The sequence below is a fragment of the Triticum aestivum genome, chromosome 6A (assembly GCF_018294505.1).
Source record: "Triticum aestivum cultivar Chinese Spring chromosome 6A, IWGSC CS RefSeq v2.1, whole genome shotgun sequence".
Lineage (NCBI taxonomy): Eukaryota > Viridiplantae > Streptophyta > Magnoliopsida > Poales > Poaceae > Triticum > Triticum aestivum.
The window spans coordinates 457,046,350-457,074,281 of NC_057809.1; the positions used below are offsets into that span (position 1 = coordinate 457,046,350).

The window sequence follows — 27,932 nt, forward strand, 5'->3', positions numbered from 1 at the left end:
GAGCCTCCATTCTAACGGATCTGACCATGGGCTACCCCTTTGACCGAAAATGACCTGGATCGGGCAAGAATAGAAAAGAACATACACACACGCGCGAGCGCGCACACACACAGAGAATCAACATGCCAAAGGAAGAAGAAGGGCCCAAACCTGTTTCGAAACCCTACTTCCCCGCAAAAAAATCATATTGATGTTAGTTTTTTATTTCATGCAATATTTTGAATTTTGATACTCCCTTCATTCCAAAATATAGTGCGCCCGCGCTTCTCGATGTCCAACTTTGACTATAAATTTAACCGACGAGACCAACTGCGGCGGGAGAAAAAATTATGTAATTAAAAACTTCTTTCGATTACGAATTCACTGATATAAATTTTGCTCCCGCCGCAATCGGTCTTGATAGTTAAATTTACGGTCAAAGTTAAAGCACGGGGATAGAGGAAGCACTACATTGTGGAATGAAGGAAGTATGAAATTTTGTGACAACATACCTTAATGTTGTGTCAATGTGCTGATTTTTTTTCCAGATTTTTAAAATATTTTAAAATGCACTACGGAGTCCGGTGCACGGGTAGCACACCTTTCTGCACGGCAACGACGGGGTGATAAAATGAAATTTCTGAAAAGTGAGGGAGTAGTAGAGAAAATCACACCGACGAGCCAAAGTGCTGCTCTGCTCTCGAGCTCAAATGGGCTGCCCGCAGACAGCACAGCATTTAACTGCTCCTGTCACTATCCACCTCGCGCATCCAGAATGCGCAGCTCGTGGGGCATCCTCGCCGCCGTCTCCGGACACCTCGCCGGCCGTCAAGCTTCAGCGGCTCCTGGTCACCACTCCCTCCCCGTGCGCACGCTCCAAACCCTAGCCCAGAGGGAGCCTGTGCGCCTCAAGAAACTCTCCGCCCCCGACAACGGTCCGTGATCGCTGAATCTGACCCCCCCCCCCCCTACCTCACCGTCTTCTTTAAGACCCTCACCCCCTCCGAGGCAAATTGACTTAAAGTCTCCACTTCTGGTGGCCCTAATCCTGTTTGGGAGCAGGGATCCTGGAGCTGACGCTGGAGCGGCCAGAGGTGAAGAACGCCATCAGTTGGGAGTTGATGACAAGGCTGCGGGGCGCGATCCACAAGATTGAGGCCGACGCGACGGCCAAGGTCGTCCTTGTTGCGAGCTCCGTACCGGGAGTCTTCTGCGCAGGCGCCGATCTCAAGGTCTGTTCTTGCTCAGCTTGGTGATGCGGTGGTTATTTTAGACTGACACCACAGGGGATTGTGTGAGTGTTCATTTCTGAGTACGATACATGAGACAACACCGGATGATAACATTCACCAGCGGCTCTTGTGTAAAGTTTTCGGAGAAATGGACTGGTGATGTGCATAGCTGAAAAGGAATACAAATATTAAAAATCTGTGTCACGAAGAAATTGAAGATGCTCTAGTAATAAAATAGGTGGGTTGTCAAAAACAGAGACTCGTGGCTGGGAAAGAATATGAAACGAGTGGCATCTAGAAGAATTTCTAAGTACGAGACAAGAAAGATAATCTTGCTATTTGGCTAGGAAGGACATAAAGGTAGTGGGGTCAATGGCTAGTCGACGGTGTGGCTTAAAGAGGAGCAGGTATGAATTATCAGATGCATGATTAGAGGCATTTTCAGCATGGCCCTAATCAGTTGAGTAGCAGTTGATGAGATATCATCGTTGCGCAGGACAGTTGATATTGATTTCTCAACCAATTTATTTGACCTATCATAACTAGCATGCTATGAGTTGCCAGTGTCACATAAGTTTTTTTCTTCTCATCAGTTAAAGAATTATAAACACCAACTTTGTCCTTTACCGTACAATGACAAATATTGAGACCATGCGAACACTCAAATTATGTAATTTGTACATCTGTGATATACATTTGTTGCATATATTTCACATGGAAAATATCTTAGAGCATTTATTTACTCAGGAAAGGAGGCACATGAGCTCTTCACAGGTTAAAGAATATGCTAATTCCTTAAGGTCTACATTCTCGTACTTTGAGGTTTGTACCTGGATCCATACCTTAAGCATGCTCTTTTGCCTCCACATATAATTGTATATCAACAACATAAGTAATGATTACACATTTAACTATGTTTCCCTCTGATCCATATTAATTGTCATGGATTGGAGGGAGTACATTATATTCAAATTATGGGCATGACTCATTTCTCTTATCATTTTTCATTGGTTGTTCTATATGTTAAGTTGTTCTTACATCATGCGGCTTGTTTGAATAGGCACTCTCCATTCCAACAATTGCTGTCATTGAAGGAGCTGCTTTGGGTGGTGGGCTGGAACTTGCTCTGTCATGTGATCTGCGTATATGTGGTGCTGCCTTTAATATTCAGTAGTATATGCTAAACATTTTCACCTTATGGAGCATAATCTTGCTGCAGTTCTTTGAATGTTTGAATGCATGTCTTCCTACTGATTCGCAGGAGAAAATGCAACCCTTGGACTGCCAGAGACAGGACTTGCTATCATTCCTGGGTATGTGGCCAAGTGGCCAACACAGATACACAGTGCTCGGCTTTCGGCAATAAATTGGTTGAAAAGTTACAAAGATGCCCTGAAAGTGATATGCTTCTCTCCTTTGAATCGTTCGTGCTTTGCTGAGGAACGCGACTCTAATCGAATCCTGCCACGATTCAGAAAGAGGAGTCCTACCTCCTACCCGCTTTAGAATTAGGAATCCACCTCTGATAAGGGGTCTTGAATTTTTCTTTTTCATACTTACCTGCATATTGGAATAATTTAAATAACAGGACAGCCTTAATAATATCAGTTGCTATCTTAACGACGAGCCACGTGTACCAAATTCATTTTCTAGTGGAATGAAAAACGGCACCTGTAATTATGATGAAAACTGGTTGCATGCATTTAACTGCCGTAAGTATATCTGCTTTCTTTTACCAAAACTAATAGAAACCTTCCTTCAAAACTAGCTTAAATAATATTCTTCAGTCAATGGATAACCTCCCTTTGCTTGCCCTAATATGCAGAGCCGGGGGCACACAGCGTCTTCCAAGGATCATCGGAAGGTCCAGAGCGAAGGAGCTGATATTCACAGGCCGCAGATGCGACGCAACTGAAGCTGTCTTGATGGGTAACACTAGCCTCATCGTGTTTTCCTCCCACCATCATCAGTTCCTCAAAGAGCACTTAAAATGCATCTCTGCGCCCCAGGACTGGCAAACTACCGCGTTCCAGCAGGGGAGGCCTACGGCAAGGCTCTTGAACTCGCCCGTGAGATGACGAAGAAAGTAAGAACCATTTTCAGCTTTGAACATTCATAGAAAATATTATCGGCGAGAGCATGCTATCGGTTTCAGTATATGGAGCCCAAAATTCAGTGTAAGCATATCATGAGGGTAGAGTTGTGTTCGATCATTTTGTATGCCATGCAACATAGGTATGTATAAGGTCCATCGTTGTAGGTGTTCTGAAGCCGATTCTTTGTGGCAGGGCCCTCTGGATTTTTTGTCTAAAAAAACCACCTGTCCAACAAAATTGACAAAAAAGACCACTTTCAAACGAAATTGACAGAAGAAACCACCCTAGCCGTGGCGGCAGGTGCAGCAGCTGACGCGTGGCACCTGCCGCCACACTGGCAGGCGGCAGCACCTGCCGCCACAAGGCCAGGCGGCAACACTGGCAGGCGGCAGCACCTGCCGCCACAAGGCCAGGCGGCAACTGGCGCATAACAGCCAGCCAACGCCCAAAACGGAACGTGGGGCTGCATGTGATCCCTGCTGCCTAGTGGCGCATGACTGTTTGCCTACGTTTCGTTTCGTCTGCATTTGTTTCGTCTGACAAATAAGGGCGTTTTATCTGTGTTTTGTTTCGTCTAACGAATAATGGCATAGATTCGTATATCCCTATCGTTGATTCCTATACATATAGTGCACTGTATTTGCAAATAATAATCGTTTATTTACAAATAAAGCCTTCGAATCTCATCGTCGGCCTCCTCGCACCGGCCTCAACGCCTGGCGGAACATTACCGTCGCAAGCCTCATTGTCGGCCTCCTCACGCCGGGATTCACCCGGCGGACTTTCACCGCCGCGGTCTCATCGATGGCCTCCTCGCCCGGCGGAACTGCTTCGCCGCGGGCCTCATCGTCGGCCTCTTCGCACCGGCCTCATCGCCTGGCAGACCTTCGCCGTCGGCCTCCTCACGCCGACATCATCGCCAAGCGGACCTTCACCGCCGCGAGCCCCATCGTCCGGCAGACCTGCTCCATCGCAGGCCTCATCGTCGGCCTCCTCACGTCTGCCTCAACACCCATCTGCCTCCTCGCGTACCTTCCCCGCCGCTTCTCATTATGGGCCTCCTTGCACCGACATCATCGCCCGGCAGACCTTCACCGTCGCGGGCCTCATTGCCAGCCTCCTCGCACTAGCCTCATCGCCCAGCGAACCTGCTCCGTCGCGAGGGTCATCGTCGGCCTCCGGTGGCGAAGGTCCGCTGGGCGATGGGACCGACGATGAGGCTTGCGACATCGAAGGTCCGACAAGCGATGAGGCCGGTGCGAAGAGGCCGACGATGAGGCCCGCGGCGGAGCAGGTCCGCTGGGCGATGAGGCCTGCGCGAGGAGGCCGACGATGAGGCCTGCGGCGGCGAATGTCCGCTAGGCGACGAGGCTGGTGCGAAGAGGCCGACGATGAAACCCGCGGCGGTGAAGGTCCGCGGGGTGTATCGCCCAACGCGAGGAGGCCGACGGTGAGGCCTGCGGCGGTGATGTTCCGCGCGGCGTTGAGGCCGGTGCGAGAAGGCCGATGAAGAGGCCCGCAACGGAGGCTCGTATTATTATTCATAAATTAACGATTAGTATTTGCAAAAATAGTGGACTGCATGCCTAGGAATCAATAGCAGGGACATAGGAATATGTGGTATTATTCGTCAGACGAAACGAAACGCAGACGAAACAAAATATAGATGAAACTAGCAGCAGACAAACAGTCCTGCCGCCACCCCACTAAGCGGCAGGGAGCACATGCAGCCCCCCATTCCGTTCTTGGGGGCTTGCTGGCTGTTATGCGCCTGCTGCCGCCAGGCCATGTGGTGGCAGGGGCTGCCGCCTGCCGGCGTGGCGGCAGGTGCCACGCGTCGGCTGCCGCGCCTGCCGTCACGGTTGGGCTGGTCTCTTCTGCTAATTTCATTTGAAGGTAGTCTTTTTTGTCAATTTCGTTGGGTAGGTAGTCTTTTTGGATAAAAATTCGGCCCTCTGGGGGTAAGAATGGCGAAGAAGGCCATCGACCGAGGGATGGAGGTAGCAGACATGCGCTCCGCGTTGGCAGTCGAGGGGGAATGCTACGAGCAGCTGCTGCACACGCAGGACCGCCTCGAGGGCCTGGCTGCATTCGCCGAGAAGAGGAAGCCCGTGTACACTGGAGCGTAATCAGCGCCCGATGTGTACACAGGAGAGCAGTGTTGATGTGCCGTGACAAGAACAAGATCGTCTCCTGGACTCCTGCCACTCCGCGTGGTGACGCCAAAGGGAATGATGTTTCGGGGTTGAATATTTTACCGTGGGCCTGGTTGGTTGTTCCGTTCTTCATCTTGGCCGGACCGGGCCGCCGGGCCAATGCGACGGGCCTCTCTTCTTCTCTTGTCCCCGCATCTGCGTGCCATCTTATCGGCGGCGTACGCGCATTTCCGGAGACCGGCCGGCGGCGCGCACGGCGTCGTTTCCGGCTGGTCACGTCCCCAGCGCCCTATGTCTCACGCGACAGCGACAGCGGATGAGTCGGTGGAATTTGGCCGTCTCCTCACGGGCGTGCTACTGACCTGCCACGAGAGCAATGTCTATCCAAGCGCGACGGTTGCTGACGCTGCCTCTGCTCTTTCCTCCGCCCGGCACCAGTCTCCCACTCTCGCCCGACTCTCCACTATGCGCAGCCTCGGGGGCCTCCGCGCCGTCTCCGGCCACCTCGCGGCGGCGAGCGGCGCCTCCTCGTCTCCCCACTGCGTCCTCTTCGCCCGTGCCCTCCAGATCCTCGCCCAGCCGGAGCCCGTTCGCCTCCACAAGCTCTCGGCGCCCGACTCCGGTCCGTCGCTGACCACCGCATCTTGTTCCTTCTTCCTTGAGCTTCTGGAATTTGTGTTCTCAACTCTCAAGGTGTGGTTGGCTTCAGGGATCGTGGAGCTGAGGCTTGAGCGGCCGGAGGCCAGGAACGCCATCGGGAAGGAGATGCTCAAGGGGCTGCGGAGCGCCATGGACAAGGTGGGGGCCGACCCGACGGCCAACGTTGTACTGGTAGCGAGCTCCGTGCCCAAGGTCTTCTGCGCGGGCGCTGACCTCAAGGTGCCACCTCCACCACTCCTATGCTGCAAGTTTGATAAATTTGTGCTCTGGCGGTTCAGCACTTAATTTCATTTCAGGTTGATCTGTAGTGAAATGAAATATGTTTAAGTGTCTGTTCAAATTTTAGATGATAGGGTAGCTGGCAAGCATGGTTAGTAACATAATACAGTAGATGTGTGAGATTGCCACATTGGTACAATGGTGAATAATGCTATGGAATTATTGGCTAATCCTCCGAGGTCAGTCAAGAGCTAACTGATTCAAGAAATAAAACATGTCCTGGTTGGGTTCAGACAACATATGGATGAGCTAGTTTCTCAAGGAATGTCAGTTGAGCTAATGCCAAAACATTCATCTGGTTTGCACCTTCTGAAAGTAATAAATTGATAAATTATGAGGTTAAGATCAGGCTCTGACTTATAAAGAGAAATGTAAATATGTTTAATCAGGTGGATCACAGGAGCGCTGTAAACTCTAATCAGTACAATACCAACTAATGAAATTGTTGTGTTGGTGCTATTTGCCTATGAAGCAGTTCGTTTGAACTTTGAAATGGATGCTACTTTGTGGCATACATCATAAGTTATTTAACTAAAATTATCAGACTCGTTGCATAGAAAAATGGTGAATGCCTTGGTTCTACCTCCTCTATCTTTTCCTTTGTGTTCTACTGATCACAATCCATTTCCTGATCGCAATATATGGTACGTTTGACAGGAAAGGAGGTTAATGGGCCCTTCTGAAGTCCGGGAATTTGTTAATACCTTGAGAGCTACATTCTCATCCTTTGAGGTTTGTAACAGGATGAAACATTTTAATATAGCATGTTACATCCAGTGTGTTAGTTAATATTATGCTATTTGGTGATGAGAGAAAGCACTGTATATCGCTGTTCAAGTTGTATGCATGCTCGTCTTCCTTATTACTACCTAATGGTTCGTTGAAGCCTCAGCGTACATGTTATTTTATCTAGTTTTTCTTGTGTGAACAGGCACTCCCCATTCCTACAATAGCTGTTGTTGAAGGAGCTGCTTTTGGCGGTGGACTAGAGTTGGCTCTTTCATGTGATCTTCGTATATGTGGTATTGCTTTTATTCTGCAGTGCTCAAGTTTCATACATCTTATAGAAACCAGTTTTGGCCCCTCCTTTCAAACAGTTGAATGCATTTCTTCAACATGTTTTGCAGGGGAGAGTGCAACATTCAGCTTGCCAGAAACCGGCCTTGCTATTATTCCTGGGTACGTGTCCAGGATGGCGCTTTACTTTTGTAAGTAAATTATGTGTGTTGACGTTGTCTTGAATTATCAAGTATTCATCGCCTTGCAAATTGACCTAGCAGTTATTCGCCAAACATTTTCATTTTATGCAATATTCACTTCGGTGCATTACTCCATACCAGTACAAATTTAAGTGAGGAATTGCATCCTAAAAGATGCAAAGATGTTATGTGGATTATTGTCCTTGAATAGCATGCCATATCCGAACTGGTTCGAGAATTGCTGGAATCTCTTTAGTGAAATGATATGCTTCAGCTGTTAACATCTACCTCTTACAATACATAGAGCTGGAGGGACACAGCGTCTTCCAAGGATTGTTGGAAGGGCCAGAGCAAAGGAATTGATATTCACTGGCCGTAGATTTGATGCGACAGAAGCTGTAAATATGGGTAAAGGCCAAACTCGTCAGGTTTCTGCATGTTGTTATGGCTTCTTAGTACTTGAGAGAAGACTTTATCACCTCATTAGAAGAATCTGCGTGCAGGAGTAGTGAACTACTGTGTTCCTGGTGGTGAGGCTTATCAAAAGGCTCTTGAACTTGCCCGGGAGATAAATCAGAAAGTAAGACTTTTTTCTGAGCATATTCTGTGCTTCATTTGATATGGTTGTGGCGCAATTCTTTTTCGCAAATTTGTGACCATCTGCTTTCCTTGGAAATGCAGTTCCCAGTTTGAGCCGCAATAATGAACTGTCTTTGGCCATTCTAGATGTTCTGATAATAGTTCTTTTCTTTCAGGGTCCGTTAGCGATAAGGATGGCGAAGAAGGCCATCAATGAAGGGATGGAGGTAGACCTGTCCTCTGCGTTGGCTGTCGAAGAAGGGTGCTACGAGCAAGTTCTGCACACTCAGGATCGCCTCGAAGGTCTAGCTGCATTTGCCGAGAAAAGAAAACCTTTGTACACAGGAAAGTGAGGCCGTACTGAAGTCGACCCTCTTGGCCTCTTATCTGCTGATATCCAGAAGGTTCGCAAGGTGTATGCACATTCCTTCATTGCACTGTGAATTCCAGATAACAAAATGCGTCTGGGATGCTACATTATTTGCAGATGTATCATGGATGTGCTACATCTTCATCGTGTCATGATCGCCTAAAACTGAAATGAACCGCACCCCTGTAACTGTTTCGCAGTACAGCTAGCACGCGGTTTTGTTTTATCATTGCAATTTTCTTGGATAATCCAGGCTTGGGTACAAGATAGACTGGACTTCGGAGTTTGCTGGCTGTACCTTTTCTTTCATAGTGGTCTCTGCATCTGAATGCATGCATGCGCACTGATGTTTTCGTCCGATATTTAGTCTCACTTATCGTGTGATGTGCTACTCTCCAGCGTATCAACAAAAAAAGAGGAGAGCACGCCGGCTCAAACCTAGTACGTGCAGGAGAGAACACAGACAGAGCAGGCCCTGTCTGCCATGCACGCAGGCCGGCCATGATGAGCTTCCAGAGGCAAGAACACAAGGCATACCACGCCAGCCAGGGCCGGCTTCCCTTGGCTTGTCAAGTCGTCATGGTGGTGGGGGCAAAGCCTCCCCACAGACTCCAGACTCGCACGCTTTTAGCAGGCCGAAGCAACCGGACATCATTTCGTCCATGGCCAGAGCTTGGACTACCCGATTCGGCGGTTCCAGTGCCCTACCTACATGGCCATGGCCAGGGAGCAGCAACAGGAGCCGTGGCCATGTGGTTGTCCTTCATGTCAAGAGCTCGCCGGAAAGAGTGGCTCCGATGGCCTATAAACTGGGGCCGGTAACTGTTTCTTATGTCGGGGTAATATAATCCCAATGGCAGTAAACAATCTACCGGCCGCAAGATGCTGCCGCTGCCGCTTCCGAGGGCCGCCATGAGCGTATCGAAAGTCAGAAGCATGGACAGGAGCCTTCGACCCCAAAGATACTGGCCAGTGGGCGTGGTGGAAACTTGAGACAGATTGTGTGTACATCTCTCCTAGGCATTCAAGCAGCGACCTAGGTTCCCGGTTTACTTTAGCTGGTCAGAAGGTAATTTGGAGGCCTAAGTGTTACGGCGAAGTAATTGGCTGTCTCTGTTAGGGCATCTCCAACAGTCGTATGATCATCGTTGGTTAAATTGCCACCTAAACTATTTTGATGATATGGCACATAATAAAAGAAGAGAGAGAATGGAATCGTATGAATCTGAACCAACGCTCCAGGCACAAGCTCCGAGGCAAGTCTGTTCATTTCTTCAACATTTAATGGACCCGCTTAGTTATTTAACATACGCTTAACATACACCCCATTAAAGAGCATGTATGATGTGCTGTTGGCTGCTGATGTGGACAATTATACCAACGATTGAACATACTCCCTCCGTCCGGGTGTATAAGGCTGGTCATAGTGGGGAGTAACTTAGACTAGTAACATACATATGTTACTAGTCTATGTTACTACCTTCATAGTGGGTAGTGTCATAGGTGTGGTAACATAGTTGCCTTCATTTATTACTTTGTAGACTCATTATGCATTGGAAACCGCTATATGATGGTAACATATTATGTTACTCTATTTGCCTCTCTCCTCATTAACTACTTGCCACATCACCATTTTTGCTTATGTGGCATCTATGTTACTACCTATGTTACTCCCACTATAACCAGCCTAAGTCATCTTGCGAAAACCAGATTTTCCCAAAACGTTTAGGCGTGTAACATTAAATTCTCCTTGCTCCCCTCCCAGCCTCATTAACGAGCGTTCTGTTTGTTCCTCGATTCCCTCCGCTCTCACCACCGGATGCTTCATTACGTGCACGTCTTCGCCACCAACCTGCACCCCAACGTTGATTGTGCGAACTTTCTTCTTCCATGTTCCGGAGAGGAGCAACTCATGGTTCGCTTCAATCCATTTGCTCTCCCTCTCCGCACAACCGGAGCTCCACGTCAAAGATTCTTCCGTCATGGCGAACGGATCTTGTGTCTCCGCATCCGGGTCCACAAAAGGAACATCATCTGCCACAACCTCCATAGCGAACGCAACATCCAGCTTATGTACACGTACATACTCCATCTCACCAATCCCTGCAATCATCTGCTGCTGGACAAACTCCTCCTCCATGGTGCAGTTTTTTTCCTCCATGGCGCCCATCTGCTGCTGGACGTCCTCCTCGTCCATGCCTCTCTCCCTTGCCTTCACGATCTGATCCTTCATGGCGCCCATCTTCTTCTCCATGGCGCCCATATTCTCCTCCATGGCGCCCTTCACCTTGCTGCAAGTCTTCTCCATGGCGCCCGCATCCTCCCTCATCTCCATGGATCCAATCTGGAAACCTTCTCCTTCCATGGCGAACAGCCTGCTCTTTCTCTCCTACCCCGTGTTTCCTTCTGCCATAGCTTATAAAGGATGGGAAGAACAGCATGCACGGCATGCAGATTTCGTTTCACACTAGAGAAGAGGTAAAACGGGAGGAGAGGGGTTTCCACGTGGGGAGAACGAGGCAGCGGAGGGAATCGAGGAACAAACAGAACGCTCGTTAATGAGGCTGGGAGGGGAACAAGGAGAATTTAATGTTACACGCCTAAACGTTTTGGAAAAATCTGATTTTCGTAAGATAACTTATACACCCGGACCGAGGAAGTATTGCAGATGCTCTTAAAGTTTAGCATGCGCCACTGCCGTGCGAAGAAACGGATGGCGACAAGAGCCAGGCACATGGGCCCAGCGTGCTTAAGCACCAGGCCGTATTAAGCATGGCAGTTGTTTCATTTTAATTGCAGCTAACCTGCTCTCCGTGGAGCATTTCTCTTAGCTTCCTTACCTTCGTATTGCCTAAAAGCCGCATTAAGCATGGCAGGCAGTTAATTTGCGCGGTAGCATTTCCACTTTTGCTGCTTTTTTCTTTCTTTGAAAAGGTATTTGCCGAAAAAGGCTTTCACCGCACTTTATATATAAAGCAACGATCAATATACAGAATGCATGCAACCCAACATCACACACACGCCTAAGGCAGATGTTGTTGAGTATGTTAGCAATTTCTCGATTAACTTAATCCAAGAAATAAGCATGAACATGATATTAATAGGGTTAAACACATGCTAATATTTAGGGCGAGACGATGGAAGTCAAGCTCATAGAAAAATAGTAGAACCCTGACAAAGGGGTGGAAGGGGAAACTAGACCTTGGATGAGATGGGAGACAAAGACGACTCGTTCCCACTTTCGGGGCACAGGGATGGCGGAGGCTAAATAGACCTCGCCTGTGGCCACGGGAGGTCAGCATTTCACCATGACAGGAAGGTACCCATCGGCTTGAAGCTCGATGATGGTACCGGTGGTGACATTGGAGGGAAGCAGTGGCGGAGACAGGGGGGACCAGCAGGGGCCCTGGCCCCCCCTAATACAACTGATTTAAGCCTAATATACATCTGAACAAGTGATTATTTGCTATGAAAATGATGTATTATGGTGGGCTGGCCCTCCCTGACGAGGCTCAGCAACACTCGGCCCTCCTCGTCCTTTTTTCCTGGCTCCGCCACTGGAGGGAAGCCATTGCCCCTCGTGTTGGCGGCCTCGGATGCCGGAGCAGCATCACCTTTCCCCTTGCCGGCCATCTCTTGCGGTGGAGGAAGAAAGTGGGGAGGAACGGGAGCGAAAGGCGGATCTCGCAGCGCTTGAGCTTGCGGGAGTTCTTGGCAATGGAGCAAGGAATGAGAGCGTGGGTAAAGGCCAGTAAAAGACCAAGGGTCATCGGGTCGCACAGTAAAAATCACCAGTTCCCGATATATCATGTAGTATATGTGTGCGGGGATCAAGGCGTTTCCGATGATGATACCGCTAAAAATCCGGAGCACGACCTCTTTGTGTATAGGACGTGCCATTGGAAACGGCCTTGGGCCACAATATACTGAGTCATAACTAATGAAGGGACGATTCGACTCTGGCATAAGTGGTGACGTTTCGGTTCTCGGCTGAAAAAAGTTATCAGTGTTTAACCCAGCCGATCCACGGCAAGCCTTCGTGGCTAAACTAAGGAGGTCTTCGGACCCACAAAGAAATAATAATAAGTTGCACAGTGTTGGGGATATGACAAGCTAATCATCGTAGCGATGGCCTCACACCTAAGTCCTTTCATTAGGGCATCGGCCGTGACAAAACCACGACACACAGGGAGGGCCCTTGTTAAAAAGATAACCCCTATTACTCGAGATGAATTGCCGCACCCGTCGGCATGCCCCTTCTGTGATCAACTGCCAAAGACATTGGATCATTTGCTTCTCGGATGTGTTCTAGCACGACAGGTATGGGCCAAGATCATGAACACTTGGAGTAGGCCGGAGTGGACGCCATCCGCAGATTCAAAACTAGTTGAATGGTGGACAACACTCAACCCCTAGAAGCAATTTCGAAAGGAGGCGTGGACGGTGATAACACCAGTGCTATGGATGTTGTGGAAGCACCGAAACGACATTGTTTTCAATGGAGCGTCGCCATCGGTGGACGACCTGCTTGTTAAGATCAAGTTAGAGGCTCAGGACTGGAGAGCGGCTGGACTACTGCGTGAACGTGGCTCAGTCATTTGTATGGTAGATAGGTGGGACGAGAGCGAGTAATCCGCATGTGGATTCTTTAGGGCTCTAGCAGCCGCAAGGTTGGTTGTACTAATAACAATGGCCTTTTCTTTTGGACACCCATTCTATCTATGATCCTGATGCGTCAACCTTGACGCATCCCTTGAAAAGAAATGCCAAAAGCCAAAAAGACCTTGGATCCAAATATATCCTCGGATTTACGGCGTGGAAGATAGAACTCGCCTACGAAGCCGAAGACCAGGAAAGATGAAGTTGTTCCGAGGAAGAAATCAGTGTCCTCGGCTTGAAGACTAGTTCAGGGGCTACTAAGGGTATCCTGAATTATGGGGTGCACACCACGTCGGCTTGTCATTCATGGGTCGGGCCGAAGACACGCCAACAACTGAAGAATGGGCCATACGGCGTAATCAAGATAATCCTCCGAAGACTTGGCGTACATTTCAAGGCACATTCAAATGATCGGCATGTTTATCCTTAGATTGCAACCGACTATGTGTAAATCCTAGATACCCCCAATGTCTATATAAGCCGAGGGATTTAGTCTGTAGAGGCACGATTTCAAGGTTTAGAGGTTAGAACTTAGAACTAATACATATGCTCTCGAGGTAGATCATCATGTACTTTGTACTTCATCCACAGTCAATATAATAAAAGCATGACATAGGGTTTTAGCTCTTCGAGAAGGTTCAAACCTGGTAAATATTGTGTCCATATTCTTCATGTTACCATCGTGCCAAGAACACCAGCTCGAAACCCCCTACACGAGGTCCGCTGGTGCGCCCAACACGGCTGACGTAATTTTAGTGTGCCAATTTAGAAAAAAGAAAATACTTATAAAATTAGGGCTTGCAAATAAGTTAAACATAATTATACATTAAAAATGCCAGTCAACTGTCAGCCAAAGTCCACTTAATACATAATTAAACATTAAAAACGCCTCCCAAGCGCCCAATTGCCCGTCATGTAGCCCTGGGCGTCGCCATCGTCCTCCTTGGAGCCGGTGAGGTCGACGAAGTCTGGCGGCGACATAGCCCACGAGAAGGCAGCCTGCCACGCCGCCCTCGCAGCCTCTTCCACCGTCTGCTGCGCCAGCAGCTCTGCTAGGGCTAGGGTTTGTTGTCGCCATGGCTAAGGTTTGCTGTCGTTGGCGAGGAAGCAGGCGTGGCTAGACGTGAATGGGGGGTGTAATTGGATGAGGCCACCTCCCTCCCACGCTTGCATTTAAAAAAAGACGTGGATTCCGGAGGCATCCACACGTTGCCATGTGGCCCAAGGTAGGTGGGCACATTGACCACAATGGTTGGGGTAGTTCTGCGATCGACAAGTGAACCAAAATCAGACGCAAAAATAGACCAAAAATGCGTTCAGACGAAGCGAGCGGATGGATGTTAGATTTAAGTCGGTGGGTTGGACCGGCATTTTTGTTCGTGATTCAAACGGACACGCGTGGACCATTTGCATCGGCGAGTTAGGCCAACTCCACCGCGCGACCTTATCCTGTCCGCGCGCGTCTGTTTGGGGTAAAACGGTCGAATCAGACGGCCCAGCGCGCGGGCGCAAACAGACTTTTATCCGTTTTCTGTCCGCTTTCGACCCATCCCTGGCCCAAGTTTGCGCCGTTTTTGGGGTGAAACGGACAGCACGCGGACGCGCGGGCTGTCTGCGCGTGTCCTCCCCTGGCCCGCCCATCGGTGGCACATGGACGCCTTTTTCTATCCGCCCCCTCCCTCCCTCCGGCCACACACCCTCCACTCTTCTTCACTCTTTCCTCGCCGCCGCCGCCATTGCAGCTGTGCAGCTCGGGCGCGCGCTCGCCCAGCCCCTTCCCCTCGGCGCCCCCGAGCTACCCAACCACGGCCACCTGATTTACGCACCCGCCGGCCGAATTTGGGGCGGATCCGGTCGGTCTTGGGCTCGCCCGGCTGTGGGAGGACGCGCCGCGCCATGGACTGGTCGGGCACAGGCCACATGCAGGCAGTGGCTCCTCCTCTAGCCGCTCGGATCTACACCGTCGGTGGTCCGCCGGCAGATACACGTATGGTGGTCGGCCGGGCTCGGTGCTAGCCCAAAAGCTCGTCGGCGCACCGTTGCCACTCATTAAGTGTGACCACTGCCCAAAGAAGGTCGTGAGCCGCGTGTCTACAACGCCGGAACATCCCAAATGAGTGTTTATCAAGTGCTTAAACGATGGGGTATGTGCTCTTTTTAGCTTCCGTTTGTGCTCTAGACTTGACTAGTTATGCTAACTTCAAATTTTATTGTGTAGAATGGATGCAAATTTTGGTATTGGGAAGAAGAGTACATCGATATATTGATAGAGCGCAATTTAGTAGATGTTCGTGCACTTTTAGCTAGTATAGAGGCTGTAGATGAGACAAGTGCACTCACGAGACTAGATGCGAGGAAGCAACCTCTACTTCTTTAGACTCGAATAAGAAAGAAGCACGCAAGATCGAGGCTCCTCCGCAGATCAACAATGAATGCATCGAGAAAACATTAATCCAACTTATAGGAGCAGTTATGGAAGTTGGATATCTTCTAAAATGTATTTTTGTGATTCTTGTTTTCTTTGCTCTTACTTTTCTAGTTAAAATTTGGTGATGTATTCCCACGTACTAAAAATGAATGATAAAAAAAATTAAGGGCTTACAAAGAAAAAAAAATGCGGATAGGATGCGTCCGCGCGTTGCGCGCACGGCCACCGCATCCAAAAAACGGCCCGGATACGATCACATTGTCCTATCCAAACGGATAGAATTCGATCAAAACAAACATCTATTTAGGATTGCGCGGTGAAGTTGGCCTTAGCTCTAACGCCGCCAACAGATGGAGTGATTGCAGTTGCAGTTTTCCGTCCAACTTGGACGCGTCCACCCTTTACAGTTTTTCCCTTCCCCGCTTCGGTCTCCTCGCGTCACGGGAGTGCGTGGTCTGAGTAAGAAGCTACTTACTCGGGACTAGCAGCAGAGGGTGGCGGGGAGAGCCAAACAAAAACCCGAGCTCAAGCCGCCCTGGATCTCCATTTTAGTTGTTTATGGTGTGGTTTCCCTCTTTTCCCCTCCTGGTCTGTATGTGTCCCGTTCTTGTTTCTGGGGGAAGCTGTCATTTTAGCTATTTTAGCTCTGGTTTCTTTGCTATGTGGGGAAATGTCCCAATGCGCCTTTGTTTCGCTGGTCAAAATCTGGGTTCTTGCTTGCTTTGGGGAAGGCCTTCCGGATGCTCAGGGTTGAAGAAATTTGGTTTCTAATTTGGTGGTTTTGGAGTGTACTCCTCAACAAATTCATGTCCAGTTTGGCGCACTAAGCCTCTTCCCGTGTGTTTATCTGCAGAGTGGAGTGATTCACTGCTTCGGGCTCCTGCATTTGCCCTCTTGCTGGAGCTGGGTGGAGAAGTCTGGATCTTGGTGGAGCCATTCCAATTGCAGAGAAATTGCGGGCCTCCCTGCCCCTGGAGCTCCGTTTGGTGCCAAGAAAAATAGAAGGCAAAAAACATTATCCCGAGTTTTAATCCTGTCGATTGTTTGAAGAACTGCCTCATTTGGTGGACAGAATCGACCAGGGGCTACCGCATCTTGCTGGTGATGGTTTGATGGAGGTGGTTGACAAGATTGCCGGGCCAGAGGGCCCTTGGGTGGCCACTGCCCGGCAGCCAAATAATTCAGAGTTGCCAGCATCAGTAGTGATAGATGCAGCTAGGGAAGGGGAGGGCACGGAGCAGCCCGATGAGAAGGACCCGTCGGCACAAGGCGGGGAGAGCTTCCGGTTCCGGGGCGAGGAATCGTCGGGTGAGGGTGGCCGGAGTTCGTTCTCCGGGGCGAGCCACCCTCCGGAGCCAATCGATGTGGATGTTATGAGCACCGTGTATGTTTCGGTTGACGAGGAGAAGACCGGGCCACCGGGGTGCTTGCTGCGAGGCCCGTCAGCCAAAGCACCGTCCATGGAAGACATTTCTGTCCATGCCGCAGACCTGGAACCCAATGTGGTTGCTTTGGTTGAAGAGATGAAGGTGCCCGGTGCCCCTGTTCCAGAGCCTCCTGGCGAGGCCGTGCCCTCAACTCAGTCGTCGGAGGAGAAGGATCGCACCGGTGACAGCGCCGGTGCCACACGCATCAGGAACAGCTGCACAAGCACACGCAGAAGCGGATCCGTTGCCGGTGAGCCCGCGGTGACCGCCGGGAGGACGCAAGACAGCGCAAAGGGCAGCTTCCGAGGCAGCTCAACGGAGAGCATAAAGACCAGCGGGAGCCAAGCGAGCGACAGCAGCGACGACAGCGGCCGGAGCAACAGCGTCACCGGAGCCGCCAGCAAGCCCCACAAGGGGAACGACCCTCGGTGGCGGGCGATCCTCGCCGTCCGGGCCCGGGGCGGCGCGCTGGGGATGAGCCACTTCAGGCTGCTGAGGCGGCTCGGGTGCGGCGACATCGGCAGCGTGTACCTGTCGGAGCTGAGCGGGACGGGGTGCCACTTCGCGATGAAGGTGATGGACAAGGCGTCGCTGGCGGGGCGGAGGAAGCTGAGCAGGGCGCGGACGGAGAGGGAGATCCTGCAGCTCCTGGACCACCCCTTCCTCCCCACCCTGTACGCGCACTTGGAGACCGACCGCTTCTCGTGCCTGCTCATGGAGTTCTGCCCCGGCGGCGACCTGCACGCGCTGCGGCAGCGCCAGCCGCGGAAGCACTTCTCCGAGTACGCGGCGAGGTAAATCATCCATGTTCCGGTATATCAGTTTGTATTATTATTAGGTGAAATGAAAATGCTTTTCTTCCTGGTTATGTTTATGCTGATATCTTATCTTGTTCTCTTTAATTTTGGAATTCGGTGTACATGTTTGCTTAAACATTCTTTAGTTTTGAAAATAATAACACTCCCTCCGTTCACTTTTGTAAGTCGTTTCAGACAATTTAAAATATGTTGTTTTGTACATTGTCTGAAATATCTTCAAAATCTTATAAAAGTGAACAGATGAAGTATGGCTTGATCAAAATAAATTCGAGAAATGGTACATGAGGAGAAGTCGGAGAAACAGAAGTTCAGTACAGATGAAATGCTGACGTGATTAGTGCGTGTGCTGTGCTGGGCAGGTTTTATGCTGCGGAGGTACTCCTAGCTCTGGAGTATTTGCACATGCTGGGGGTGGTGTACCGGGACCTGAAGCCGGAGAACGTGCTGGTGCGCGACGACGGCCACATCATGCTCTCCGACTTCGACCTCTCGCTGCAGCAGTGCGCGGTGTCGCCGACGCTCGTCAGAGCGCCGGCGTGCGACTCCGACCCCAGGAGGGCAGGCGGCGCCTTCTGCGTGCGGCCCTCCGGCTGCATGGAGCCCTCCGCTGCCTGCGTCCAGCCCGCGTGCTTCATGCCCAGGCTGTTCGGCCAGAGGAGCAGGAGGCGGCGGCGGTGCTCCGAGCCGGGGCAGGGCGTGCCGGAGCTGGTGGCGGAGCCGACGGCGGCGCGGTCGATGTCGTTCGTGGGGACGCACGAGTACCTGGCTCCGGAGATCATCAAGGGCGAGGGCCACGGCAGCGCCGTCGACTGGTGGACGCTGGGCGTCTTCCTGCACGAGCTGCTCTACGGCCGGACGCCCTTCAAGGGGGCGGGCAACCGCGCCACGCTCTTCAACGTCGTCGGCCAGCAGCTGCGCTTCCCGGAGTCACCGCCGACGAGCCACGCCGCCAGGGACCTCGTCAGGGGCCTGCTGGTCAAGGAGCCGCAGCAGCGGCTCGGCGTCAAGCGGGGCGCCGCAGAGATCAAGCAGCACCCCTTCTTCCAGGGGGTCAACTGGGCGCTCATCCGGTGCAGCACGCCTCCCGAGGTGCCCAAGCCCGTCGAGGCCGAGCCGCCAGCGAAATGCGGAGCAACCCAGCAGCCGACGGTGATCGGCGCCGCCGAGGTGAAGTCCGGCGGCAAGTTCCTCGACTTCGAATTCTTTTAGACCACAGAGTTTGTCCCTGGCTCTGATTCGACCAGTGCTATTTAAGCTTGCGAGTTTGTACAAACAACACTATGGGAACCAGGGCAGGAGATTTATCATAGTATACTGGTATAACTGAGCCAATGAATCACAACAACAGATGAAAGCAGGTCAGGTGCATCGACAGACACTGGATGATCTTATTCCTGTCACAACACACCCTTTCTAGACTGGCTGGGGTTTTATATGACCAATTTTGGTGGCTATGCACCATCTTATCTGTAAGAGATCTGTAATGTCAACTAGCCGGCACTGTCATCAACTTACCTTGCCACCCCCACACATCATTTACACACTACTCCCTCTGTAAACTAACATAAGAGCATTTAGATCACTAAAGTAGTGTTCTAAACACTCTTATATTAGTTTATGGAGGGAGTACAGGTTAAGCTAAATAATTGACTAATTTAGCCTAATCTGTGGTGGACTCTCCAGGCAATCGCTCATACAGCCGATAGATCAGCCGCGATTTCGTCATCTGAGGCTCCCTCTCCAGGACGCAGATTACATCCTTCACGGAAACAGTTCGCTGAGGCCCATGCGAGTGGCGATTCGCAAATGAACCCTTGCCTTGCCTTTCCGTGCCTCCTGAAATGGACAGTATGATGTGTGCCCTGAGTTTACAACACTCTAATAATAGAGAATGCGGAGGGAAAATGATGCCAGAATGTCTCTTTACCAGTTCCAAAGGCCGCAAGATGGCTCCTCTTTGAAGCCTCACTGCGTTCTGCAGACCCTTTTCCAGATGCATGGGATGGTCTTGGAGCTGGTGCCCGCTTCTGCTTAGCTTGTTCGGCCATCAGCTGCCACTTTGAAAACATATCACTTCCTCCAACTGCCTGCCGAGCAGCAACATTTGCAGCTGTTGTTCTCATTTTATCGTCTTCTTCTTTGTTGGGCTGCAAGAGATTAAGAATATCAGGAAAAGAAGACATGTCAAACTAGAGAGATCACATCAGATACTTACCTTTGCATTCTTTGGACGGCTTTCCTCTTTTTCTTTCTCCAATTCTGCGCCACCACTGCTCCCATCCTGCACGCAAGTCGCCAACACACTTCCATGAGATTTTGCTATATAAATGAGTACATACATCTTCTAGTACGAAACCAGGGGCACACTTATTACCCAACACTCTTGTTCAGTTTAGAGAATCATCAGTACGATAAAGATACCAAAATTGTAATCCAATATAGAACAGCTAGATTGATTCGACTCATTTATTTTCTCCTTGGAATTTTTTATCAAGACACAAATCATAACTGACAGTCTCTCGAGGATTTAGAACTAACCAACATGCGTATAAATTCCAGAAACACGTGGATAAACACTTAATCCTTAACTTCGGACACCATGCAAGTAATCATCTAATAGCATGATATTTTAACGGAACAAGCCCGTCATCCAAATTGAATATGCGTAAAATGGAGATTATGTAGCACCTCAGTCTGTTTCTTGTTCTTGTCAGTTTCTGCTTGCTTTTTGTCCCATTCTTCTTTAGCTTTCTGGTTCATCTGCAAAATTTGACGGCCGACATCTGAAGTAATAACTAGTCGATGACCAGTCTTTTCTGCATCGGTTCTCTAGCAACAAGACAAGCAAGGTTAGTATCTCATGATACCCAACTATACCACAGCCCGATAACTAAATGATGTGAAATGACTAACCTGCTTTGAAACTCTTATGAGAGTACTTATGAATCTTCGCAATCGCTCCTCCACACACTAAGTAAGAGTTAAGCTTCAGACATAGTGCCACAAAATTCTGGCGGACGGTCCTATGAACAACTTACCATTGATAAACAACGTCCAACATCAGCGTCAGCGTTCTTCAAGTTAGATTTAAGAACTGCCAAAAACATGTCATCAGCCAGTGTTGCTTCAAATATTTATGGTGTATGTAAATACAGTTTTATGGTCTCAATATAAGTTCAAAGGGATTAACCGATTTCTGCTAATTTCTTCAGAAGAGGGCCCTTCTGCAGAAAGAGGTTTTCTTCCTCCTCCTGTACGATTCTCCGTGCTGCTTCTGTGGCTGCGCTCTCTTCCTTGGGGGCAGAGAGCAGTTGTTCCTCTTCTTCCTATTGAAGTAAAAAAGTACCAATAAAATACAAACAAGACACACAAGTAGTATTAGAAACCAAACATCAACCAGGAAGATTCGTACCCTAAGATTAACACCACTAACAGCTGTGACATCATTAAGTTGATCGATGCTTTGTTCCTGGAAGGCTCCAGCTGTCTTTTGTCTTTTGCTAGAAACAGAAAGGAAATCAGATTGGGGTTATCCATAAAATGCAACTACTCCGTAAGCTATAATGCATTCAGAATCAGATAATAAAACAGAACAGGTGGGATGACGTGAATTATGAAACCTGGTTGGTGGTGGTGCTGAACCAGCCGTTTCCAATGATTTCTTCTGGCCACCAGATTTCTTAGTCCTTGCAGCAGGTGGTGTAGATGTTTTAGGGGCCGCCTGACAGTTAAGCCAGATGAGTAGATGCACAAATTATATTTGAAGGAAGACATTTTAAAATTGCGAAGTTCTGAGGTATGAGAAAAATGCATAGCGCCACAAATCCCCTACATTTTTCTCTCCTCATTTTTAACTAGATTACATGGCTAGGCGCATGGAGGCGGCAGAAGGAGGTGAGAGCGAAGGCAGGGTGCGCCGCGAGGTAGCCGGCAGCGTGAGCGACACAGAGAGACAGATGGGGGTTCAAAGAAAGATGCAGCCTCGCGAGAGAGGAGAGTTGAGGGAGTAATAACCCGTGGAAGAGGAAATTTCTTGACTCATCGGTTACGGGAGGCAGAAGAGGAAGCAGCCGCTCGCTTCGGTGACCGTGGGATCGTATGCATGGAGCAGAAGAGAGGAAACAAAAGAATGAGAAGAGATCAGACGGCTGCAGATGGCTGGGCTATATTGCATCAACGGCTAGAACAATTCAGATGACGTGGCTCACTGAGGCTGCAGGGGCTCCTATTCAGACATAGTAGATTACATGGCGCTCACTGAGGCTGCAGGGGCTCCTATTCAGATATAGTAGATTACATGGCTAACACTCATTTAAAAAATGCATAGCAAACAAACATTGCGCTTCAGCTGATCCAAGTCTAGATGAAGCCTTAAATATGCTAATTAAAGAGTGGAACTTTATATATATACACTATAAAAGACGAGCATTTCTACATATGCTATTTTATTTTCATAAACATTGCTGACAAAATATTCCCAGTGCTAAATTTTACACGGTATTAGTTACAAGATATTTGTGGATATGCATATTTTACTATTCAGGGGCTTCTTCCCTAAATTAATTGTTACTATTGTTGGCTGGTACAAGACCGAAGGGTAAACTTGTGGCACCCTGGTTCAAACACATGTCCAACAAGGAGTGGGTAAGGGAGAAACGAGCTTCTCTCTAGCGCCTTAGTATCCTTCGCATCTTCTCGTCCGTCCGTAGTGTCCCGTTGTGTCCAGCTGATCCAACATGCAACAAGAGGAGTGCTGCTCCAACGAAAGGTGAAGAGATCTAAAGTCCCAACCCTCTTAGATTAGGTTCGTAACCTAAGAGAGGGATGGGCCAATGTGATTCGTAGAGAGCTAATTTAGCTGGGCCTAAGACCTTAACTGACCCATGTGTCTGCCATGTCTATCCCCAGCAACATCCAACAACACCTGAACAGGTATTTTTGCAGATTGCACCTACCTAATCATTTCCATGAAAAGTGAGATTTCACAGCACCTAGCCCCAACCTATTAGATGATGAGGCGTAAACGGGGTGATGCCTTGATAGCAATTGTCTTGAAACTATATATGTGGCGACTAACAACCATACCTTGTGAAGTAGAAGCCCAATCAATCCACATTGTCAAACCATTTGGTGTCAACAAAACTGAACTTATGAGAGATATGATGGTTGGGCCGGGAGGTCTTGTGTCCCGTAATTAGATGATGTGGGTGGTGCAGCGGCTAGGGCAGAGGGAGAGAGACTGGGAAATCCTATATATACCTAAATAGTTGGTCCCCGCTACTTCCATTTTTCTCAAGATGCACACATCCCACCTCACAACGCATGTCATGTCGTTCATCATCAAGTACATAAAATCCCTTCATATTCCATTTTCCGCCACATGCATTCCCTCCACATCATCAAGCATATGCAGGCCTTCAAGGTCATCCTTTTTTTCTAGCAACAAATCATCCCCCCGGAGCCAGAAGGTAACGATGCATTACAATGTGAAGTCTACCCTCCATTTACTGCTACCGTTCATATATCGCAAAAGTGGAGGGGCATTATTCTCATATATTCTAATTTTATTCTTGGAAATTTATTGATATAAATTCCCACAGCAAGGCGCTAGTTATTGGTAGCTTATTATTATCACCCTATTCAATAGCTCGTATCCCCTTATACAGATGTAAACACCCCAAACCTCCTTAAGGACTCCAAACTCTTTGGTAACACATTCTGGGAAAATGAAACCTACACCTTGTTGCACCATTGGCTTGCCTTGCGCGCGCCTAAGAGCGGCCCCACCGCTTATACTACTGCCCCCACATAACAGGGGGTAGATCAAAGGGAATTACCAAGTGAATTGGTATGTATTTTAGTGTAAATCAATACTTCAATTCCAGTGTAACAGATCAATAACAGTTCTATTTTCTAATATACATAAATGCTTCAAAAGTTCATTCTGGCAAGATGCTAATACTCCCTCTGTAAAGTAGTGATCTAAACGCTCTTATATTTCTTTACGGAGGGAGTACAATAGAAGTGCCAAATATCCTAGATAATACAATGAAAGCGCTCACGGACATGTGAGATTTCCTTTTCTGTTTATTCTGGTATTCATAAAAACGCTGCATGTGAGGGGAAGCATATACTTCTAGGAGTTTATTTTCCTGCAATTACCCCTTGTATCATGTTGAACTTCATATTAAGTAGTTCAGATTATTCATAGGGAACTAAAATGAAATAAATGCACTGATATTTGGAAATCGGCAAGAAGGGACTGTGTAACACGGAGGTGAGAGACTACTGGAGGACAAATTACCTGCTTTCCTTGCGATTTCGCCGAAGGACCTCCTGGGCCAACCTGGCGGGCCTTGCCTGCAGGCTCAGAACCTTGTTTTGTATTAGCACTTGGGTTATAAGCATTATTTTTTATATCCTTGTTTTGTTGCATTGGGCGTGCCGATGCATTCTGTTGCATTGTCGGATGAGTAGGAACGGTTCCGATTTTCGCAGGAATCCTTCCATGAGGATGAAAGGGAGGTCGTGTTTCAGGCGCTTGACTCTGTGGTCTAAGAGGCATCGAACCACTGGTTGGCCGAGGGTACGACTGAGGGGTGTTAGTAGTTCCATATAATTGCTGTGAGGCTTGCTGGATTTCCGTGGGTTGCAGCTGTTTGTTACTTGTCTGTAGTGGAATTGGCAAGCTCATACCAGGTGGTCGATTCGGCACAGCATGCACCCCCTTTACATCTGGCTTTTGGATAGAATTATCATGAGCAAAGTAATGCATGCTGCTTTGCATTTGTGTGCCTGAAAGTGGCACAAAGTTCTGAGGTGAAGATGATCCCTGGCTTTTGTGGCCCTGGTTAGGTGGGGTGGGCATGCGAACTAGCTGATCAGGCAATTTTGCCGATCCACTCGCAGCTGTAGATGCTAGAGATGACGAAGGATGTTGATTTGCATTTCCCTGGTTATTATTTCGTTGTGCCTGAGCTTGCATCTGCAAACAAGAGCAAATAAAGCAAATATAGGCATGAGAACACAAAATATTACTGAAAGAATTGAGTCATTCAATAAACACGGAAACTCAAACTGGCTCCACGCTTGTCAAGCTTGATGAATAGTTAGCTATCAAGGGGAAAAGGGCAGGGATGGTGTTAACACCATGCATTCACCTGTGCAAAAACTTTATGAGCCGCCTGCTTGAGCATTTGATCCCCAACGATATTCCTTATGACTCTTAAGAAATCATCTTTATGGACTTCATTACGCTGCAAACACAGCATAGACGATCTTAGTAAACAGTTTCTATGTTGAGGTGCCTTTGTTACTCTTCTTTCATCAGTTCCCTCAACTTGTGCAACAATTTGTAACAAGAATGACAATCTGTTCTTTCAAAACAACATGTTCTCCTCTTCTGTTAGACAAGGAAACAAAGGGAAAATGCAGACTTTGCATTACTCTCTTCGCATTAATTTGATAAATAGATGCCTCGGAAACTTTATTAGTACTGATAGCATAATAACGGGGCAGCATAATCTGACACAAATTGGCAGCACAATCTATCATAGCCGCCACACCCTCACCCAAACGTGGCCCTAACTAATGTCATCGGTCAAATGGCTTCCAAAAAGAGCAACTCATTCTTTTTTTCCTTAGTAGTAAATACTGTTGGTCTCCACTAGTGTTATTATGGCCTTTTACTCTGCCAGTTTTTGCAACAAATACACTTAACGAATCTATAGTGTCGTAGCTATACAAGAAACAAACAAGTTTGACCAAACTAATAAATAAAATATGGAAATTTTCTCCATGCAATCAGTTTTCTTTTTATGAAACACATCAGCTAATAACAGAGTAATGAACAAAAACGCACCCTAAGTTTTGCCCATACAGATTGAAGCTGCATGTCTTTATCTCTGTCAAGATGCGCCTGTAGGATTGGAATCAACATATTAAATGGTATAGATGGCTGATATCCCCTCTTCCTTGTTTCCTGGGCACCATGCGGTGCTTGCTGACCGACAACTGGATTTACATGCTGCTGATCTCCTGAAGGCTGAGCGACATCTACCATGGAGCCTGTCAAACTCTGTTGACCAACATAGTCTGTTCCTTTTTCTGCCAACTGGAAGCTATTTGTTTCTGCCTGCTGCACTTGATTCTCACAACGTGGCTGCTCTTGTTCTGGCTGGTAATGGTGTTCCTCCTGTTGGATAAAGTTTTCATTTTCTGAAACTCCAGTTTCCAATTTTGGTTGAGACAACTGATATGATGGATTCATATGTGGTTGCCCTGCCTGCTGGCTTGACTGGGAACTTGCTTCCTGATCTGCTGCTTGCAGCTGACCAACTGTAGATTTGGACACATCACTTATGTCCTGTGGCAAAGTACCTGGAGTGCAGAAATAGAGATTGTTCATGTTTCACAGAGACTCAACAGCAAAAGGCAGGGACCATCACATTACTGAATAACTAGGACACCCAGAATCTCTAGGAATAGCAAGTTGCAAATAAAAGCACATAGTTGAAAACGCAACTCCTCGAAACTAAACAAGAAAAGAAATAGTGGTAAAAAAAGAAAGACAAGAACCATTTTATCAAAATCAGACGATGACTCATTAGGTAGGCACAAGTATCATGAATTTCTGACATGATTTCATGAAATGTTTTGCAAGGTCCGATAAGTGTGCCATAGGAAACAATCATTCTTTCCACCCATATACGAGCTGCTGAAACTTTTCCAAACTACTGACTGACGTGGATACAGGATGCAGAACTGTACCGATACGGGCGACTCAAATGCTACAAATAATCCTTCAAATTATGAGCAATTCATTCGCAATTTCAAGTTTTAACATGCTGTGCTTGCTGCACCAATTCCTACGCTCTACCCTTTTTGCTAAAAACAGCAGTAGCTCCATAAAAATCTTGGCTTTTTCAGTAGACCTGATTTCTTCCTTATATTTATCTTATTATGTATTCCCCAGCATATAAAAACAAAATAATATCCATTAGTCTATTTGACAAAATAACATTGTGACTGTTAGCAAAGTTTTATCCATTTATCAATATCGTACAAAAACATTTATTTCCAATTGTTGACCTTCCTCAACAACCCGCCAAACTTTCAGCATTGGTTTTGCAGAGTTACCAATGCGCTGCAGGATTAATTTCACAAGTTTGCGGAGGAGCGAGGTGCCCATAACCCAAGATAAAGATTTCTTCCATGATGCCAAATAATCCGCTTAGTAACAAGACAGCTTGAAAGCCAGCCACGAATTCTTGCATGCCTCCACGCCAAAAAAAGGGGGGAAAGGCAAACTTGCATGCCAGCATGCAGCTGCGAGTGAATTACAAGCTCAGCAGGTTCCCACTACATCATAGCAGACAAACCTTGCATGGAGACAGATACTAAACTCTGTAGGCATCGAAAAGCAAATCAAGACAAACCTAATCGTGACAAATAGACCAAAACCTGGTCTTCGGAAGCTAATTACACAGCACTACGATACAAACGAGGGAGGGGGTGATGACTGATACCGCTGGATGAAGGGGCACCAGCGTCCCCTACGGCTTCCGGCGGCGGGGAGGACATGGAGGCAGCGAACAGCGAGCCCGGAACCACGAGCCGTGCGCGGCTCCGGCGTTCTAGGGTTTCGCGGGGCGGCGACGCTTAGGCCGCCGCAGAGGCACCGGGGAGCGCTGCCGTACGGAGGCCGCGGCGGAGCAATCGAGGGGATCTGCCGCGTTTCCCCGGCGGCCAAGTGGAGGCGCGGTAGGGACGGCGGGGGCGGCAGCGCCGAAGTGTGTTGACGCCGGTCACGGTCTCGAGCCACGGGCCCACGCGCGTCGCGTGCGGCGCGGAGGGGTTAGGTAGGATAGGGCAGCGGCGGTGCGGCCTGCTGGGCTTCAGTTTACGATAGATTGGGCTGCTCCGCCCGACGCCGAGTTTGGAAAAGGCAAGAAAAGGATAGGGACTTGCCAAACGGGCCGGGCCAAGCAGACCAGCCTGCGAGCACGCCGGCACAGCCCGTTATGGACAAGGCACGACACGGGCTAAACA

The 27,932-nt window shown here is 48.6% G+C and overlaps 3 protein-coding genes across 10 annotated transcripts; 2 read left to right on the forward strand and 1 right to left on the reverse strand.

Annotated features, from left to right (window-relative positions):
* The first annotated feature begins 684 nt into the window (after positions 1-684).
* On the forward strand, positions 685-8,879 carry LOC123127887 (probable enoyl-CoA hydratase 2, mitochondrial). Of its 7 annotated transcripts, XM_044547743.1 has the most exons (13): positions 686-914; positions 1,042-1,211; positions 1,959-2,033; positions 2,272-2,362; positions 2,473-2,524; positions 3,037-3,140; positions 3,221-3,297; positions 7,060-7,134; positions 7,334-7,424; positions 7,530-7,581; positions 7,906-8,009; positions 8,105-8,181; positions 8,357-8,879. In XM_044547743.1, exons 1-13 carry the CDS (start codon positions 755-757, stop codon positions 8,531-8,533), a joined length of 1,305 nt encoding a protein of 434 aa, XP_044403678.1. In that variant the 5' UTR covers positions 686-754; the 3' UTR covers positions 8,534-8,879. The 7 variants fall into 7 exon arrangements, 6 of the variants coding, with proteins under 6 accessions (XP_044403681.1, XP_044403678.1, XP_044403675.1 ...); XR_006462850.1 differs by lacking the exon at positions 8,357-8,879 and having other exon boundaries at positions 685-914; positions 7,530-7,610; positions 8,105-8,174; XM_044547740.1 differs by having other exon boundaries at positions 7,334-7,581.
* A 7,107-nt stretch (positions 8,880-15,986) lies between these two features.
* On the forward strand, positions 15,987-19,239 carry LOC123127889 (serine/threonine-protein kinase D6PK). Of its 2 annotated transcripts, none has more exons than XM_044547748.1 (3): positions 15,987-16,198; positions 16,491-17,858; positions 18,242-19,239. In XM_044547748.1, exons 2-3 carry the CDS (start codon positions 16,750-16,752, stop codon positions 19,089-19,091), a joined length of 1,959 nt encoding a protein of 652 aa, XP_044403683.1. In that variant the 5' UTR covers positions 15,987-16,198; positions 16,491-16,749; the 3' UTR covers positions 19,092-19,239. The 2 variants fall into 2 exon arrangements, with proteins under 2 accessions (XP_044403683.1, XP_044403684.1); XM_044547749.1 differs by lacking the exon at positions 15,987-16,198 and adding an exon at positions 16,213-16,386.
* On the reverse strand, positions 19,183-27,729 carry LOC123127888 (transcription initiation factor TFIID subunit 4b). Its single transcript, XM_044547747.1, has 13 exons — positions 27,410-27,729; positions 25,744-26,261; positions 25,043-25,138; positions 24,187-24,867; positions 21,503-21,603; positions 21,295-21,382; positions 21,073-21,208; positions 20,921-20,976; positions 20,796-20,852; positions 20,571-20,711; positions 20,098-20,163; positions 19,810-20,029; positions 19,183-19,718 (listed from the first exon to the last, which is right to left on the reverse strand). Exons 1-13 carry the CDS (start codon positions 27,462-27,464, stop codon positions 19,543-19,545), a joined length of 2,391 nt encoding a protein of 796 aa, XP_044403682.1. The 5' UTR covers positions 27,465-27,729; the 3' UTR covers positions 19,183-19,542.
* Between the last annotated feature and the right edge of the window lie 203 nt (positions 27,730-27,932).